Source organism: Podarcis muralis, chromosome 8 (genome assembly GCF_964188315.1).
Source record: "Podarcis muralis chromosome 8, rPodMur119.hap1.1, whole genome shotgun sequence".
NCBI classification, from domain to species: Eukaryota; Metazoa; Chordata; class Lepidosauria; order Squamata; family Lacertidae; genus Podarcis; species Podarcis muralis.
Genome location: NC_135662.1, coordinates 41,055,937 through 41,075,411, shown reverse-complemented (window position 1 = coordinate 41,075,411; position 19,475 = coordinate 41,055,937). Strand labels below are relative to the sequence as shown.

The 19,475-nt window shown below is 40.9% G+C and overlaps 1 protein-coding gene and 1 long non-coding RNA gene across 4 annotated transcripts in view; one reads left to right on the top strand and one right to left on the bottom strand.

Annotated features, from left to right (window-relative positions):
• MAPRE2 (microtubule associated protein RP/EB family member 2) overlaps positions 1–18,367 on the top strand; it is an 87,610-nt gene extending 69,243 nt beyond the window's left edge. For 2 of the 3 annotated variants that reach the window (XM_028737029.2, XM_028737028.2), the window contains 5 exons: positions 768–913; positions 1,313–1,526; positions 11,996–12,135; positions 12,670–12,828; positions 15,493–17,480. In XM_028737029.2, coding sequence (XP_028592862.1) covers positions 768–913; positions 1,313–1,526; positions 11,996–12,135; positions 12,670–12,828; positions 15,493–15,564 — 731 coding nt within the window. In that variant the 3' untranslated portion in view covers positions 15,565–17,480. Of the gene's footprint in view, positions 1–767; positions 914–1,312; positions 1,527–11,995; positions 12,136–12,669; positions 12,829–15,492 lie in introns of all 3 variants that reach the window. The other variant, XM_028737030.2, reaches the window with a different exon arrangement.
• LOC144328708 (uncharacterized) overlaps positions 1–19,475 on the bottom strand; it is a 66,505-nt gene that overhangs the window by 37,483 nt on the left and 9,547 nt on the right. The gene's annotated exons all lie outside the window — the stretch shown is intronic.

The following is a 19,475-nucleotide window of genomic DNA, read 5'->3' as shown; positions in this document are numbered from 1 at the left end:
CAATTGTGCCTTGGCAAGCAGGGCTGGCTGCCAAGAACCACTGGGATTGGCTGCCCCGCCCCCCCCTGTCACAATGGCTCATGGGGGGAGCTCAGACTCTGCCTGCCTGCTAGATCCTCTTCCCACCCCTGCTGTAAACAAAACACAACCTAAGAGCATTAGTCTGATCCAGCAGTGCTCTTCTAAAGTCTCAAATAGTCCAGCAGTCTATTCTCACAGGGGCTGACCAGATGCTTATGGGAAGCTCACAAGCAGGATGAGTGCAATAGCACCCTCTCCCTCATGAGCCCCAACAACTAGGATTCAGAGGCATACAACCTAGCATCCTATTGGCTAATTGCAGACTCCTGTGTCTCTATTTTATGCATGATTTAGAAGAACGTGTCATACAAAAGCAATGGAACCTAAATCCGATGGATGTGTCAAAGAACGTAGAATTGTAGAGTTGGAAAGGACCACCGAGGGTCATCTATTCCAGGCCCCTGCAATGAAGGAATCTCAACATGTGGTTCCCCATCCACTTTGCCCTTATCTGTTAATGATGCTGATTTAACTAGAAAACCTTCTTAAAAGATTTGCCCAGTGTATGAAAATAACTCTGCATTTTGCATGTATTCAGTACCAAGATAAGATACGGATTTTATGCATGCACAATATTGCAGCAGCAGATTGTAAGCCCGGTTACTTTGTCTTCTGTGAACAAATGTTTACCATTTCAGTGACTTGCATTGTGATTCATATGCTGTGTTTTCTTGTTCTTGTTTCAGGTGCAGCTTACTGCCAGTTCATGGATATGTTGTTCCCAGGCTGTATTAGCTTGAAGAAAGTTAAATTTCAAGCAAAGCTGGAACATGAATATATTCATAACTTCAAACTTCTACAAGCATCATTTAAACGAATGAATGTGGATAAGGTAACTATAGAACATGTTATGACAGAGTTTTGAAAGGATAACTTATAGTCATATATTTCAGAGATGTGTTTTCTGGCTCACTATATTTCTCAATTTTTATTTCATTGATTTATTCAAACAATTTTTATCCAGCCCTTCAAAACATATGCTCTCTCTGTCTACCAAATCTCAAAAGAAGAAGTAGTAGTAGCAGCAGAAGTAGAAGCAATAAAGTAATATTACTCTGAGGATGTCTTAAGATGAGGCTGCCGTCTAACTCAGCAAAACAGAATAAAATATATGGCACTGGATATTGTTTTGTTAGACAATGTATGGTTTTAAAATTCTTAAATGAATTGGCACTGAAACGCCTCAGTTATCACTTTAAATCACTGGTGTGTCTTGCTTTGTTTTGTGCAGGTTATTCCAGTGGAGAAATTAGTGAAGGGGCGCTTCCAAGACAACTTGGACTTCATACAGTGGTTTAAGAAATTCTTTGATGCTAACTATGATGGGAAAGAATATGATCCAGTGGAGGCCCGGCAAGGCCAAGATGCTATTCCACCGCCTGATCCTGGTGAACAGATCTTTAATTTGCCAAAAAAATCTCATCATGCAAACTCTCCTACAGCAGGTATTACCATTGTTGTAAACTTCTGGTTTTTCTGCAGGTGGATTTTGTTAACGGTACAATAATACAATTATTTTAATACAGAGTATAATTAGAGGGGTAGCTTGAATTGTAAAGAGGGGACTCTTTTGCACTTCATGTCATCCATGGGCACTGTGTCATAAATATTTTGAAACTGAAGAGGGGGGGTATGATGCCCCATAGTGATATATGAAATTCCAGTTATGATGGTGTATAAAGGGACTGATAGTATTTTATTTTAGGTAAGCATAGTAATTCCAGCCTCGTAGTGCTGCTCTTTGGGATACTTCATTTTTAACTTTTCTGTTGCCTAGACATGCCCCTAAACCACACACCTGTGCAGTATCCATATGATATTGTTGGCATCAAATTAAGGTAAAGGTACCCCTGCCCATACGGGCCAGTCTTGACAGACTCTAGGGTTGTGCGCTCATCTCACTCTAGAGGCCGGGAGCCAGCGCTGTCCGCAGACACTTCCAGGTCACGTGGCCAGCGTGACGAAGCTGCTCTGGCGAACCGGCACCAGAGCAGCACACGGAACGTCGTTTACCTTCCCGCTATAAAGCGGTACCTATTTATCTACTTGCACTTAAGGGTGCTTTCGAACTGCTAGGTGGGCAGGAGCCGGGACCGAACAATGGGAGCTCACCCCGCCGCAGGGATTCGAACCGCCGACCATGCGATCGGCAAGTCCTAGGCGCTGAGGTTTTACCCACAGCGCCACCCGCGTCCCCCTGGCATCAAATTATGAGCCCTATCTCCCACCACACACACCTTTAATCTGAAAAGTTTCTTTTTTTAAAAAAACACCACACCCCTATTTCCATTGGTAGAAAGCACTGTGCTGATCAGTTAGCACTATGGTAGTGTGCCTATTTTATTTTCTCATTAATTGCTTGCAATTTATTTTGTAAAAAGGACAGAATATCCGCTATGAAGCTCCCAAGTGAAGGAATTTTAAATGCTAATATGCTTTAAATGATATAAATCTTTTGGCCTTTCTTTTTCCGTTCCTTTTAAAAAGCTGTGCTATGATTCACTAGAGTACTAAATCGTAGGTAATAAATCCCTTGGAGTCCTTTTGTACTTAAAGGAGAGCAAATTCCTAGCTAGCGTTCCTGCTGATAGGCATAGGAGGTGTTAAGAAATAGAGTGGCTCCTCTTATTTCTTATTCACGTTTATCCTTACAGGAAACTGCTAACATAATCTAGTTTTATGGAGATTGGAAGGCTTCCACATCCTAAGTGCTGGCTCAGTAATAGAAAATATATCAATATATGTTTATTTAAAATATGTTTAGATGATGTACTGTAGATAGATAGATGATAGATAGATAGATGATAGATAGATAGATAGATAGATAGATAGATAGATAGATAGATAGATAGATAATGATTGCTAATTGGGATGTGGGGATTCCATTTAGTGGTTATTTTTTTGTCTCTTATTTTATTTGTATTGGTGATACAGTGGCAACAATGGGTAAAACAGAAAATTTTGTGAGTCCAAAGCATTACTTTTATACAAGTCAAATGTGTCACTCAGGAACCACAGGCAGAAAGTTGTTTTGGTTTGGTTATGATTTAAGTTACTGAGCCACATATATGAATACCCGCTGAAAGGCGAATGGGCATGTCTTGAGGTATCCCTCTAATGAATTGTTAGGGTACCTGTTTACCTTTCTGAAATCAGGAATGGACTGCCAAAGGGCTCATTTCATGCTGGTGAGGGGGAATAGAAAAACCAGAATAGGTGAAGTGATGGAATAACAAAGGAAGGAAGTCTTTCACTAGTGAGCAGTTGAGATCTTTTGCAGGAGCAACCTCTCCTTCCCCCAAGTAGCCTACTAGGTAAGAAGATTGGGAAGGGGGAGATACAAAGAAAGAGATGGGGAGACAGAGATGAAAGAGGGTGGCAGAGTTTAGAGGGGATAAAAGGGGTAGTCCTACCAACCAGGGCCATCTTAAGCATATCTGGCGCCGTGGTTCAAAGATCCCTCCAGCGCCACCGCCCCCCATTTCCCAGAGTTGTCAACCTTTCCCCAAGCCTTTGCGGGGATTGCTCTCCTCCCATGGAGGCTTGGAAAGGAAGCTGCACGCCTGCCGGCCATATGGTTGACAGGGCACAGCTGACGTGCGTGCAGGGAAAGGGGAGGCTGCCAGCAAAACCGCGCAGCTCCCCACTCACTGGGGCGCCCCTGAGAGGCCAGCGCCCTGGCACAATGTGCCAGTAAGCCCAATAGGAAAGACGGCTCTGCTACCAACCATTGTCTTGGGCTCCTGTCCACCACTGACATGCAGTCCCTGACAGGGTGATGGTGAAGCATTCCTCATTTATGCTGTAATGATCACTAAACTTTTCTGGAGAGTTCAGTCGTCTGTTGTGCAGCATATAGATCTTCCTTTGTGGAGACATTCATTCGAATGCTGTCTGCATAATTTTAAAAAAGATTGGCTGGCTCTCTTGCTTTTAAGACCTTTAATTGGGCCTGATTGTAGAAGGCTATTTGTATTCTGAACAGAAATAAATAGGAGTGATAACTACCTATAATGTACATATTCTAGACAGTCTTGAAACTGGAACATTATTAAGCCACTCGCTCCGCATTACAAGACGATGTAAATGCATTGGACTAAATGGAGTGATAGAGGGTGCACCTGCAATTTGCACCAGCTTTTCCCTTCCCATTATTCTCCCCCATGCCATATTCCACAATATTCAAAAGATCCCCCCACCATTGGGAGCGGCTTTTCTGGGGCACTGGACGTTCCAGTGTGAGGGAGATAGGGGAAAGGCCTGCCTTCAAAGTTCATTGCACAGAAGGCTTTATCCAAGTCATGGAAAGGGCAAGAGCGTGGAAACAGAAGCTTGCACATTCTTATGAGACTGGTGCTATGCTGGACTCCCAACTCCCAGCAGGGATGGCTTTCACTGGGCACTTAAGCTTTTAATAACACAAAGTGGAAAAACGAAAGGGGTTCCCCAGTTCTTCTGAGAGAGGGGCCAGACAAGGGCTGCGTAATAATAATAATAAAGCCTTCTTGGCACTAATAAGGCTTTGGGTTATTGCACTCCTGTTAGTAACCACTAGAGGGCATGCAAGGACAAGCAATAGCAAATAAAGCCTCCTTTTTTGACTGGGGAAGGGGAAGGGAGCTACTCCCCCTTGTCGTCTGCCATTTATCTCCCCAAGAGAGGGACTCTCTTTGAACTTCCACAGCTTCCCAGTCTTTCTCTATCTCTTGGTTCCCCTTCTGCTTTGAGCAGCTGCTAAAGGGTATCTCTGCTACCAAGCAGCCTCAAACTGTTCCTGCTTTTGTGTAGCAAAACAGTGTGTCTAAACTGATCCTTTGGCCTCCAGCAGACCATGGCTGACCCCATTCTTCCTTTCTGTTCTAGCTGCAAGCATTGGCTGCTGAGGTAAAGGGTGTGTTGGCTTAAGGAAGGGGGCATCTTGAGGCGAGGGAGACCAATAGTGTGGCACGCAAGTTCTTGCAGTACTCCATTGCTTTCCTCTTAGTTAAACTAATTAGAACAGGGGTCAGCAAACTTTTTCAGCAGGGGGCCGGTCCACTGTCCCTCAGACCTTGTGGGGGCCCGGACTATATTTTGGAGGGGAAAATGAACGAATTCCTATGTCCCACAAATAACCCAGAGATGCATTTTAAATAAAAGCACACATTCTACTCATGTAAAAACACACTGATTCCTGGACCATCTGTGGGCCGGATTGAGGAGGCGATTGGGCCACATCTGGCCCCCCCGGGCCTTAGGTTGCCTACCCCTGAATTAGAAGTTATGACTATTAATATTTTAATGTTTCAATATTTTAATGTTGTATTTTAATCTTGTTTTTAAGTTGTATTCATTCAACTTGTTTTCATTATTGCTTGTTAGCCGCCCTGAGCCCGGCCTTGGCTGGGGAGGGCGGGGTATAAATAAAATATATTATTATTATTATTATTAATCATTTGGTAACCATGTAATTGAGTGGGTACTAGAACACCAACCACCAGGCAGTTGTTATTGTGCTGCAGTCACTTGAAGAGGCAGAAAAATACCATCCTTGCCATTATTTAGTTGTTAACAGCTTTAGAGCAACCTCTGAGAGAGGTGTGTCTGGCTCAATAGCAGTCCAATTCAGTGGGGTGGAGCCTTCTTCCTGACAGGGGTGTTGCTGCATCTTACCTGGATAGGGCGGGGCAGAACAGTGATGAGGTTGGTGCTGCGCAACTGCACCAACAAAGCTGATCAGGTGCTCTGGTTGGTGTGTTGTCACGTCCCCCCATATGTTGGGGGGGGGTGAGCCACCTCCACCACACAGGCCCATCCTGGCCTGGCCCCTTTGATGCTTTCTTTTCAAAGACAGTTTTATCCTGGAGAGCCTTTGTGGAATACTGCTCTTAACTAGGGCTTGGTGGCTGCTGCAACAGCAGCTCCTCCTCCTCAAATGATTTGATCTAAGCTTTTGGTTTTTTAAAAGTTAGCTTGTATTCTATGGCTTTCTGGACTGGGAGTTATAATATGTGTTCTGCTTTAATAATTATGAGTTGAAGTGTTGCATGATTATCTTCCAAGCGGTACTGGTTGGGAATATTTACATCCCCGGGGACGTCTGATAATTCTCTTGCATATATGCACAATGCACACACAATATAAGCTGATTTGGCTGTGACCTTTCTCTCAGCATGATAGCGGTGTTAGTAAAGGCAAATCCCACTTGAGTAAGGAATAAAGAGTGCCCATTTTAATCAAGGGTAACATCAGGGTTGCATGTGACAAACTATACATACTTTGAAAAACAAACCTGAGGGTGTTCCTTAATATTGTTATCAGCATAAGTAGTGAGGTGTTAAAACCAATCATGATGTACAAATGTTAATCTCATAGTTGCTTCTGATAGGAAATTTGTAAAGTGGTATGGCTCAGTAATAAAAGATGCATTTCAGAGCATGCTTCCCTGGCTTTTACCCAAATCTCAGTCTTTTTATTCTTACTACGGCCATTTATTTTAAAGAGATAAGGCGTGTTTGAAACACACATGGGCCGTTTGTAATCGAGACAGAAATATGTTATGGCAAAATAAGGGGGAGACCCTCAAACTTTACTTTGAAAAGCATTACTGTATGTGTATTTAACAAACTTCACTTTAGCTTCCCAATTTTCCACAGACTGGTTTCAAAAGTAAACCCCTCCCCCCAGCAACACTATAACAAGATGGAATTATTATCAGTATTTTTATATGAAACTTTTGGTGCCCCATGGAGTCTCGCATCTGTTTCTTTCTTTTTCTTCTGGAAATAGAATGCATTTCAAAAAGCAAGTTATTTCATATATGAAGTATGTTGTGTTTGTTAAAATAGAACTGAGAGACTAAACATGAGAAATACGAACTTCACCCACTTAAATGAATGAAGAATGGCAGAAAATCTCTTGTGCCTTAAGAGGGCAACTGTTCTAGCAAGTCATTGCAGGTCAGGGATAATGCAGCTTGGAAATTGTAGCATAAATAGTTCCTTAGGACTAATCTCTTCACCACCCTGATGTTGTCTTGCCTCTTACTTGGAAAGTAGAGTTGACTTACTACAGAGTTGGTGACCTGCGGATGCTACTGGATAATGTTATTGCTCTCAGGATTGCCTGTACTATTGCGAGTTCGGACAAAATGGTAAAGCAAGAAATTATTTAATACACTACAAAACATTCCTAAAGCTTCCCAACCCCCACAAGAAAGGAATTCAAGCTACAAACAGGATCTGGCTGTATGGAGTTGCATAACAAAAAATCACGATGCATATATGTGAGCACCCATAATTAAAAATGCAACATGCAACATTACACCACTTAGAAATGAATGTTTATTATTATTATTATTATTATTCCCCGTCCATTTGGCTGTTTCCCCAGCTGAATCCTCAGCTTCCATGTGGCCTTCCTGTCTAGACTCCGGTAATGGCTTTGCCTTCCAAGAGTCTAATCCTCTCTGATGGGAGCTAGTGGACATTACTGTATCTTGTGGCAGTGAGTTCCATCTGTTGCGGAATTATTTCCTTTTGTCTGTCTTCATTCCCCCGCTTATCATTTTGTTTTGATGCTCCTGAGGGTATAGTATGATGGCAGAGGAAGAAAGGCATCATTTTAGAAACCTCTGTCATGCATCGTCTTAAATATAAAAATAAAAAGCCCCCTATGCAGAACTCTTTCCTTATAGGGAGGTTGCTCCCAGCCCCCTGATCATTTGGTTGTCTCTTCATTTTTAAGCTGGAGATGCCAGGGATTGAACCCAGACCTTCCACATGCAGAGCGTGGGCTCTACTACTGATCCTGATGAAAATATAAACATCAAGCTTTTTAAAAGAGCCCATGTCTTGTATCAGCTTACTGCCCTTGTAAATAAGGTTAAACTGTTTCTGTTTCCCCCGTGATAATTTCAATAAACTTTGCAGAGGTACAAGATGAAAACTATTGGAGATTAAAAACTATGGTTTTGTGAAATTCAGATATAAGTTTACACCAAGAAATCCTAATTCAGCACCAAAACAGCAGTAAATTCATGGTTTTATAAATAATGAACAATGCAAATTCTATGCTGTTTTCTTGGGAGGGGGTTAAAGTTTTATATAAGGATTGCCCAGAGGTGTTTGGTGGCTAAAAAGAGGAAAGTGATTGAATATTATTAAGTAGTCCTGCCAGAGCAACCTATCTAATTGGTGGAGCCTTTAACAGATCCCACTTTGATTTGCAAATGTGTCTATCTAACTATGGGAGAGGGACGCGGGTAGCGCTGTGGGTTAAACCACAGAGCCTAGGACTTGGTGATCAGAAGGTCAGCGGTTTGAATCCCCGCAACCATTGCTCGGTCCCAGCTCCTGCCAACCTAACACTTTGAAAGCACGTTTAAGTGCAAGTAGATAAGTACCTTCCAGCAGGAAGGTAAACGGCGTTTCCGTGCGCTGCTCTGGTTCGCCAGAAGTGGCTTAGTCATGCTGGCCACATGACCCAGAAGCTGTACGCCAGCTCCCTCGGCCAATAAAGCGAGATGAGCGCCGCAACCCCAGAGTTGGCCACGATTGGAACTAATGGTCAGGGGTCCCTTTACCTTTACCTTTACCTTAACTATGGGAGGCTAGCAGCAATTGTGGATGTCTAGCATTCCTTTCATAAGGAAAAAAAAATGGTTTTGTTCTTATTTGAAGGTGGAAATATATTGAGAGATTGGTATACATGGCATTGACTATCAGCACAAAAACAACCATGTCAGACAGCACAAAAGTGCATGACATCACAAACCAAGCAACAGCAAAGCTCGTCCAATGTACCAGCACACAAGACCAGCCAAATATAAAATGTAACAAAGGATTATGAGTACAATATGGGTGGTTCCTCTGAGCACCTATGCATAGACCCATTTTGTGGGAATGTCTTGTTCATGTACTCTTTGCTTGTAGGGATGCCCTTTGCTCTGCTAGTCATCCCAGTTTTGTTTATAAGCAATGTAGTTTAAGTTTGTCTCATTCCAGCATTTGCATTTATTTATTGTTGTGGGGTGTTTGCACGCGATCAGGATTCCTGGTTGCAACTTTGTTTATTTTTGTGTAGACAGATCTGTTAATATTTATTGGAGTGTAATTTTAAAACAATAGTTTTCATCTGAATACTTACGATTCTGCCGTTAGATATGTGTGGATAAGTCTGACTTCCCTCAGCATTTGCACTTATTTAACAAACTTAAGAATCCCATTTCTATCCCATTGTTAGTATTCAAATAAGTTAAGTAAGAGCAAACATTCCTAGATATATTTTGCTGCTTGAAACATTGACCCTTAGGCCAGTTGCTTTAATGGCTATCACCTCCTTTGGTTCCTTAATTAGATTTTACTAGAACTTTTCACATTTCTTACTACAGTTCCCTTGCAGTTTGGCATTCTTAATGGAGTCAACAGTGTGTGTGTGTTTAGCCTGAAGTGACATTTATACACTCCTTCATTAACATCTAAGGAAAAGTTTCTGAATATATGGAGGGGGGATTTTTTTTAAAAAATGTACTAATTGGGAATACATTAATTATATAGTAGTTTTAGGACTCCAGCAGGGTATTCAATAACACAGAACAAAATAGTTTAGCCAAAGAAAGATCATCAAGATTCAGGAGAAAATCTGGTGCTTTCTTTTGACATACCGTATTTTTCGCCCTATAGGACGCACTTTTCCCCCTCCAAAAATGAAGGGGAAATGTGTGTGCGTCCTATGGGGCGAATGCAGACTTTCGCTGAAGCCTGGAGAACGAGAGGGGTTGGTGCGCACCGACCCCTCTAGCTCTCCAGGCTGCAGAAGAGCCCCACCGCCAGCCCCGCAAGCTCGGGGGACAGCGGGGAGGCACAGCACACCATCCCGCTGTCTCCCGACGTGGTTTGGAGGCTGGCAGCGGGCTTCCCCCTCCCCCAGCCGCAAGCTCCCAGAGTGATGCCGAAGCTGCGCCTGGGGGGGGGATATTTTCCCCCTTTATTCCCCCCCCCAAATCTAGGTGTGTCCTATGGGCCGGTGCGTCCTATAGGGCGAAAAATATGGTAATATTGCATATGGTATGCAATTTAAAACTGTGTTAATGGCATACATAGCGCTTACAATGAACTGTACAGACCGCAGATAACAAGCAAAGTTCAGGCATTCAAGCTCTTGTGACTGTATTTATGTAAGGCAGAAGAGTGGGGTCACCCTGTATGTTGCACTTCACATTAAGCCCAACCATTACTTAGCATGAATGCCCAAGTATGAATGCTCCATGAGGTGAAATAATGACTGCTGATCTCCCCTGGTTCTCATTCTGCTTTTGCACTGCCATGAACTAAGCCATGGTTTTTCTTGCTCTAGACAAACCACGAGCTGTCAGCCCAAGAAGAAACCTAGATTACAGCTCATAGTTTGTCCTGGAGCAAGACAAACCATGAGCCTGGGTTTGGATAACATTCTAAGCCCAAACCATGGCTTAGTTCAGAGCAGCAGAGCAGCAGGAAGACATGGTGAAGAAGCTCCACAGTAGCAGTGTCTTCTCTGGGAGCTCATACATTCACATTAAGCCATAGTTTGTCTTACCATTATGTGCAAAACAGCTTTTGCCATTGGTTAAACTAAAGTAATACTAATTTTTAAATTTTGGCAAAAGCCATGATTAAATCAATTTTTGGAAATCTCTCCAAATAAGATATATATATCTGGGCAGTCTGATATAAAAGGTATGAAGCCATAGGAATTCAGGCAACATGAATGAGTTCTATTTGGGATTTTTATTATTACTCTAATAATTTGTTTTTGCAGCAAGAAAAAATAGGTGCCGCAGGGGAAAATCTCTATAATCCTAATGAAAGTGAAGTAATTATGCTTTTAGGACATGTAGTAATATAATGACTGTGAGTTTTGTAATATGCTTGAAACTTGTTATATCCAGTTTATGTATCACTTTAGGGCAAAAAATAAATTGCTGCTTACGAAAAGAGTGTAGAACTGTTGGGAACATCATTTGTGATGTGAACAAAATTATAAGGAAAGACTTGTGCATCTGAATGAGTCAAAAGTTGGAAGTGGCTAATGATCTGACATACAGGTCAAATAATATTTTGAGGAAATGGTTTTATTGACAGGTATAATAAGGAGGTAGGTGTTTGCCATATGCGAAAAACAGACTGGTAAGAACTAACCTTGGTTACCATTTATTGTAAGTGAGGAAAGAGTTTAACCATGAGACTTGGTTCAGAAAATACAGTAAGCCAAACGCTAACACGGGTTTGGCATTTGTGCAGAAGAACCATTATTACTATTATCATTTAAAACCCACATAAAAAGTAAATACAGGCTCATATGGGGAAATGTTTTTATGAGGATGACATCTTCTGGATACTGCAGAAAACTTGCATGTGTGAACTGCATTGAGCCCACCACAGAGATGGCCCAAATTCTTTCTTTTCTTTTCTTTTCTTTTCTTTTCTTTTCTTTTCTTTTCTTTCTTTCTTTCTTTCTTTCTTTCTTTCTTTCTTTCTTTCTTTCTTTCTTCTCTCTCTCTCTCTCTCTCTCTCTCTCTCTCAAAAAGGAAATTCTAAGATTAAAGAAAAGGTTTGTGTTTAAGAGGCACCCAATGTAAATGTACCAGGAAGGTTTTTGGGGTTTTTTTCTCCATTGTTTTCAATTGTGCAGCATTGTGTTGGTCTGCTGAATCATATGTACAGATTCAAAACATACATGAAGCAATTACTTTGTTTTCTCAATTATGAAGTTAAATAAACTGAAAGATTGATGGCTGCTAGAAAGCATACCACTTTGAACAATTTGGGCAATTCTGTCGAGTACGTTAAACATTTTCCAATTGAAATGGTAAACATTGAATGAAAATCAATTCTGCAGTAAAGGTCACAAGTAGCATTTCCAAAACACCTTAATGTGTTTTTATTTCCCCCAGGTGCTGCCAAATCCAGTCCTGCTTCAAAACCGGGCTCTACACCGTCTCGTCCATCGTCAGCAAAAAAGACACCCCCAAGCAGCTCAGCATCCAAATCTGATAAAGATTTGGAGACACAAGTCATACAGCTCAGCGAACAGGTAACGTGCTTAAGTCACCAAATGGGAAGCTACCGTTTGCCTGAATGTTTCAGTGACATTTCCTAGGTTTCCAAACAAGGTGATGACAGTGTGTCTTTCCTGATAGCTTTGTGCTGCTAAATGAGTTCTAACGGCATCAAACTTGGCAAGTGCAGCAGAGTTGTCCAGCTCTAGCCTAGCTGTCACAGAAAAATGCCTTAATGGGAAAAGGGAAACAATACGTCTTGCTTCTTTCCTTCCTTACTCACATTTATGTCCATGTTGACCCTCTAGAAGTTCATATTTCCTTGCCTGGAATATCAGTTGTGAAAGAAAATACTTACAAGTGCATATAGCACTAGTTTAAACGCTGTCTTAAATGGTTCTTGAGGGTACTGGTGATTAATTGGGAGATAGACACTTGTTTTTCAGAGTGTAAGAGTATAAATTCAATTCTATTTGTGTTTATGGTATGTAAGTATGCAGTGTCCCTAACAATTGTGCAGACTGACAAATGCAGCATATCCAGTGTTAAGAACTGCTGTGTTTTTGCAGGTACATTCATTAAAACTTGCACTTGAAGGTGTGGAGAAGGAAAGGGATTTCTATTTTGGAAAGCTAAGGGAGATCGAGCTTCTCTGTCAAGAACATGGGCAGGAAAATAATGACCTTGTCCAGCGGCTAATGGAAGTTCTGTATGCTTCAGAAGAACACGTAAGTCCAAGGCAATCACTTGCATTTTTCATTACATGAGGAGTGTAGAAGATGTGAGCCACTCATGCGTCCACTGCCACATTTCCCTGTCCACTTTTTATGTGCCTGCCTGCCATTGCTGGGTAAGCCTTGTATGGGGCGGGGAAGTACTCACGAGTCACTAGATATACTCTGGACTGATACCTGTCATCAGAGGGGTACCACGTTCATGGAAATCATTAACTGAGTGTGCTCATATCTGTGCAATGCAGCAGTTTATCCATCCTTCAGCAAGCACAAGCATGTTCAAGAATAATTAGGGGTAAAGTGACCAGGAAAATACTGTGCAAACTGACCCTCTGGTATCAAGAGCTTGGAGAGGTGTCAACATCTTGTGCTAGTATTACAGAGATGACTCCTTTCCAGGAACATTCTGGGTGTATTCTAAACACTTTAACTGTAAGCTTCTGCTTTATACCTTAATTCCTTCAATCTGCTGTGGAAGTGGATTCATTGATTCCAATGATCCTTAAAACAGTAGCACATCTAGTTAAAGAAGACAGCTTCATTTAGCTATGTTAAGCAAGTAAAGCAGCATTTTGCTGTGTCCCTCTTTCTGTGCAGTCTACCTCCTGTTCTTAACTGCGTGTGTGTCTGGAGATGATAAGCAGATTGCATTCACAAGTCATGAAAATGTACAGGTGCAGCCTGAGACAGAGCAGTTCTCGAAGCCTCTTTTGGCTAGCAAATATAATGTAAATGTGATTAACAGGTAGGTGGTTAGATGTCTAGAACACAAAAGGGCGCAGCACCCATGTGTGAAGACTTTCTATAGATTCAGCAGAGCTCTGTGTTTCTACCTCACCCAGCAAATCTTCCTGCCTGTGTACAGGCCTCCATTTGTCCTGTTGGTCTTCTGTGAGTTCCTTTCATATCCGTAACAGCTTGCGCTGAGTTGAAGCTGGATGGAAGGGAAGATCTGATTGGGATAAGAGAGCTGTGCCCAGACCACCCATTTATTCTAAGAGCCTTCTGCATGTGTATTGGCAGAGGAATGGTGCATCTAGTGCTAGATTTACGTATAAGCTAAACAAGCTATAGCTTAGGGCCCCACTCTCTTGGGGGCCCAAAAAATTTTTAAAGGGGAAAAAACTGGATATACATTTCCAAAATATAAGATAAAAAACAAATAAAATAAAACCTACATACATCAGTAGTGTGTTGTGTTGTGTAGGCTCCTATGTTGGGCCCCACAAATTGTTATTTGCACATTTGTTGTGTGCAAATGGCTCTAGATACCTATTAGGTCCATAAATTACCATATAGCATTTATTCAACACAAGAAACAGCGACAATTTGTTGTTGACAAAGGACAGCTGGACATATAAAGGGCCCCATTACCTTCAGTAGCTTAGGGCTACAGTAGCTTTAGAACCTAAATCCGGCTCTGTGCATCCTGTAATATTACTACTTGTTTTACTTGAGTTCCAGAGCAAGGTTCACCCATGTGCACCACAACCCAGGTTCTTCTTTATTGAAACCTGTGTAAAACTATCTCTATGTGGTCATGGATGATGGGAGTTGTAGTCCCAAAACATCTGGAGGGCTGAGTTTGCCTATGCCTGAACTGTCTTTACCCTAGTGAGGGGCAGTACAGAGGTGTTCTTTAACTTTGCATATTCTTCTCCTAGTTGCAAGCATGCCAGTCTTTGAGCTAAATACCCAAATGTAAATGGTCTGAAATGCCACAAGGAGGAAGTGGATTTATCGTTGGATAAAGTGCTTTAAATCTTTTACAAGGATATAATTTCGTCTCTGTATACAACCCTCAGTTCTCTTAAGCTTCAAAAACAAGTACTGCCAATTTGGAAAAATACATTCACTTAAATGAAAATGTTCCATTGTGTGTATGTATTGGTGGTGGTTGTTGTTGTTTAAATAGCATCTCATCCCTATTCATGTTCTGCAGATGTACCACATCAATGAAAAAACATTATCAATTATTTGTTTCTTTTTAAAAACACACTTCTGATTCATCTATCTGGATTGGAGAAAAGGTTATTGCATAATGATTGAGCACAATCTTTGCATGCAGAAGGATCTGGTTTAATCTACAACATCTCCATCTATATGAAGTTGTTTGTTACCCCTCTGGGCTGTTCCTTTAGTGCTATTTTAAAAAAGAAGCTGATAATCTTTTTTGATGGTTATGTGATCTGGCCTTTCTCAGATAGTGCAACCAGTAGGGGGATGCCATATAAGCAATCAGATTTGTTATTTGAGATTGCAACAAAGCCCATTCAAGGTGTGGGGCAGGTAGGATTTGAATGTTGGCAACACATTAACTTGCATTTAATGAAATAAAGGTGTAGATTTCTGATTCAGCCACTGTGCCTCAGCACTGTAACCTTCTCCACAGCTACATATTTGGATTTTAAAGGCTATTGAAACTTTAGAAATTATCTTCTTTCCCCGTACATAGTCCTGGGGTTTGCATTAAATCAATAATTGAATGATGCTGATATTTTCTGGTTTTAATAATCCTTTGGTTCATTTAAATATACATTAATAGCCACCATTTTTAGCAGACAAGGCGGGGTATTTTCAGTATATTGTTGACTTGGCTAAGGCTTCACACACACTCATTCAATGGTTGTAATTTTTCCCCCCATGTTAAACACACAGGAGAGCCACACAGATGAACATGAAGCTGAGGACCAGGTTCATGAACAGCCCCAGCAGCAGGAAGAGTACTGAAAAAGCCTGGCACATTTGCTACTTTTTAATTTTGTGTGGGAACTTATCTTCTGAAGAATGGAACGTGTGTGGCCTCAGACTTGAAACCAATCACTCTCAGTCTGCCATTAACATAAATGTACCATAGTGAGTGTCAGCCAGCAGCTGCATTCTGTACCCATCCTTTGCCAACATGTGTTTGCAGAAGTCTCCTTTCAGGATATGCACCTGAGAAGGTCTCCGGGCTCTGTCCCCATTTTCTACCAATGCAACTTCAAATATTTGGCTGCTTGAGATTTGTTCAGCTTTTAAAAATATATATATATATAAAATATATATTTATTTTTTTTCCTTTTGTCTTAAGTATGATACATTTGTAATTTGTTCAAAACTATTTATATGGGCATCTCTTATGACAAAAAGTACTGTTCTGTTCGATTTCTCCAATTTCGTGGTAATTTTGGCCTTTAACAGGGCATAAATTTGGTCAGACTGTGCAAAGGAGAGGAAACTATTGAAACCACACTCAAATTATACTGGTCCCCGTCTTTTATCACAACACACAAGTGAGCAACTTTTTCCCTTTTTTAATTTTAAAAAAGCAGAACTGTAACCCTCCTGATGTTGTACACCAAAGCATGTTAGAAATCTACACAGTATATGTTTTATTTTGGAATATGCATACATGCCTGCCTAATTCTTACACTGAGAGCTCTGCGACACTTTCCTTGCTACTGTAAATGTTCTTTCCCCCCAATTCCATATTCAGTGTCTTGTTGGTTCAAGCATTCGTGAAACTTTCACTACTGTAGCTGCACCTGCAGATTTCACTTGGCTACAAACTTCCACTGTTGGAAATGGCAATTATGTGAATCAACCACTTTCCTCTTACTCGTGTGTACATGAAATTGGGGGGAATTTTTTTTTTTTAATTGTAGGATTGGACATGCCAAAACATTTACCAGCACAATCGTACATGGTTTTTCCTCTGAAGTCTTTATAGTCTTCTTTGAAATGTATTGTTCATTGAGCACCTCTTTTCCATACAGATGCTAGTGCCACTTTTCAGGCTTAGCCTACCCCGAGATGCAAAACAGGAATGGTTCTGTGGTCTGCAACTCCTGAAAGCATTGGCAGAATGCAGGAACAAAGTGTTAGTTTACAGAATTGTTTCATTGCCACAGGTTTTAATATTACCTTTATTTATCTTGCAGTTAGATGGTGACATTTTGTAGTAGAAAAATAGCAAACCATGTATTAAAACATTCCTTATTTCCTAAACTTAAATTGCACATTTTCTTAGTCCAGTTGTAGGTTTATTTGTTTTTATTTATTTGTGGGGGTTTTTCCCTTGCTACTTCATTCCTCATCCTCAGTTTGATATTTGACTGGTTATTTGGCTAGGCAAGTACAGCAACAGAAATCTAATGGAATATCAACCTGCAGGCTACAAATACTGAAGGTGTCCATGTAGCCTTATGAACTCCAGAAGATGAGCGCCGCACCCCATAGTCGCCTTTGACTGGACTTAACCATCCAGGGTTCATTTACCTTTATCTTTACCTTTTCATTGATTCAAGCAAGAAGCATCTCACATTGCTCCTTTTTTGCAGTAAAGTGGCTCATATGGAGTCATTCAGCTCAGGCAGCATGTATAATACGGTTAAACATTTGAAGAAATGTTTGCATCTCCTTAGTTTAACCCCTTTAGCTCAACAGAGCTGTAATCAATCTCTTCATATTGGAAATATTTACATCTTGGCCCCCTATCCCTTTCAGTTTTATCACCATGAAAATCGACGTGCCCCTCCCCCTTTTTAACCCTACCCTTTCTTAATTGTTCAAAGTGATTTGGTTTCATAAAGGCTTTATACATAAAACAATAAAAGAACAGTTACTTTCAGAAGGATATAGTATGCTATCATGATGCAGAATAGGGGGAAAAAATGCATATTCTGTTTTACAGTGCCCACAATTGTATTATTACTTCTAGTCTTGCTGTCTCCCAAGATTCTAGTTTTGCTGTTTCCAAAATGCCCATTGTGATCAAAGGGAAGATTGGGCAGTTCCAAGTTTCCTGAACCAGCCTTTAAGCACCCAGTCATTGTCACAAATGCAGTTGTATCCGTTTCATTTTTCCTCTTGAGCAAATTTTCAGATCACTTCCTTTTGAAGTGCTTTCTGGGCTTTTCTGGGTTTCTCTGTTCCCTGAGAGTTCCCATCAAAGCCTCTTTGCCCCCTAGTCCTGTCACTTAGCTTCTATGTGTGTATGTGTGTGTGAAAGGGAGGGGGGGTGGACTGTGTCTGATTTTCTTCTGTTGTTTTTGTATAATCGACCTGTGGGGCAGTTTCACTCTGCCACTTTTTTGTTAGGAGACAGAAAGTGGCTGGCCTAGGAGGCAGGAGGATAGTCATTTATAATGTACACAAATATATATAGGAGCCTGATCTGCTCAGTTGTGCTGAGGGGAGTGAGAGACTCTGGAAAGGGAAAGAGGACAACCCCCACCGTGGTGAGTAACCCTGTTATTCCGTTATGGTTTTAACATGCATTTGTAATTACTTTTACTAAATAGCACACCATAAAGCTTTGGTTATATATTAAATGTAAACTGAAAGGAATGTAAACATATGTATTGTTAATTATAAATAGATAAGTAATGACTTAATAGATGCAAAAAGTCTTATTCAGATGTATCAATCATTTTACGTTACCCACCAATTGTCGCATGATAGAGTAGACTTTTTTTGGTCTCTGAATATGTGAATAACTTGACTTGCGTTATCTTTTTACATATTTAATAAAAAAAAGTATATGTTACAAGGTGCCTAGCTCAATAGACTTTCATGAGGCGATATGTGTTCGATTTTCTAACAGATAAACCGGTTTCATTCAGGTACTTTGAGTTGGGTTAAAGCCAAGTACTTTTAAAGTAAAAGGCTATTTAATCCATGTACATGTCTTTCTTTGCATTACATTTTGAAACAAAGCAAATGGCAATAAATATAAATTTCTCCTGAATCTACTGTGAACATATTAAGAAACACAGACTGAGAGATGGAATGCAGTCCAAAGCTCCACAGAAGAAGACCTAATGCATTTCCAGAACTGCAGGTGGACATAAATGCACACAGCAGGAAAGTGTGTTGGGACAGTCCTTAAGAGGGTAGCAGCTGGGCCAAGTCTTGAACGTATGGAAGCCTTGCATGTGTACTGGCCCTTCTGAGTATACAAGATGCCTCTGTAGCAGAAGAAAATCTTCAGCACATGCTCACACTAGAGAGTTATATTTTAAACACTCATTTATTAATTAAAGCCAATACAATATATCACTGTTTTAATGACCTCCTCCAAGATGGCCTTGATTTTGGAGTTTAGCCATTCACATCAACATCTGGTGAAGCTTCCAGAAAAATTTACACAAAGCAGGTCATGTGTTCTATGAAGGGCCTAATCAAGTTCAGAAGGAACTTCCTGGTTACTATCCGAAGGAGGCTTTGGGGCTTTCATCCTTTCTCTGTCCATTAATGCTGAATTAAATAAGGTGCAACAATAATTGTTCCGTGTGGGAAAGTCAACCCTACGGCTCCAGTTCAATGCTTACATTTTATTAGAACTTTTACAGGTAATTAAGAACTGGGAGGAAAGCTCAGTGCTGTTTCACTCCAAGAGGAAATACCTACTTGAAACTGCTCTCCCCATTTTAACCCCCTCCGTGGCTCCTTCCCATGATCTCTCGGTTACCAAAGGTACTTCTTGTTTCCTTACAGGTGACAGAGGAAATGAGTTTAATATTACAGTATTAATATTATTCAAAGTAAGTGTGCTTAAAGTAGATTTCACTAAGTTGGGTCCAGGCTTCCTACCAGCAGAAACAGGTCCTGCTCAGGGCCTGATCCACTGGCTGATTGAGAGGATGCATGATTCTATG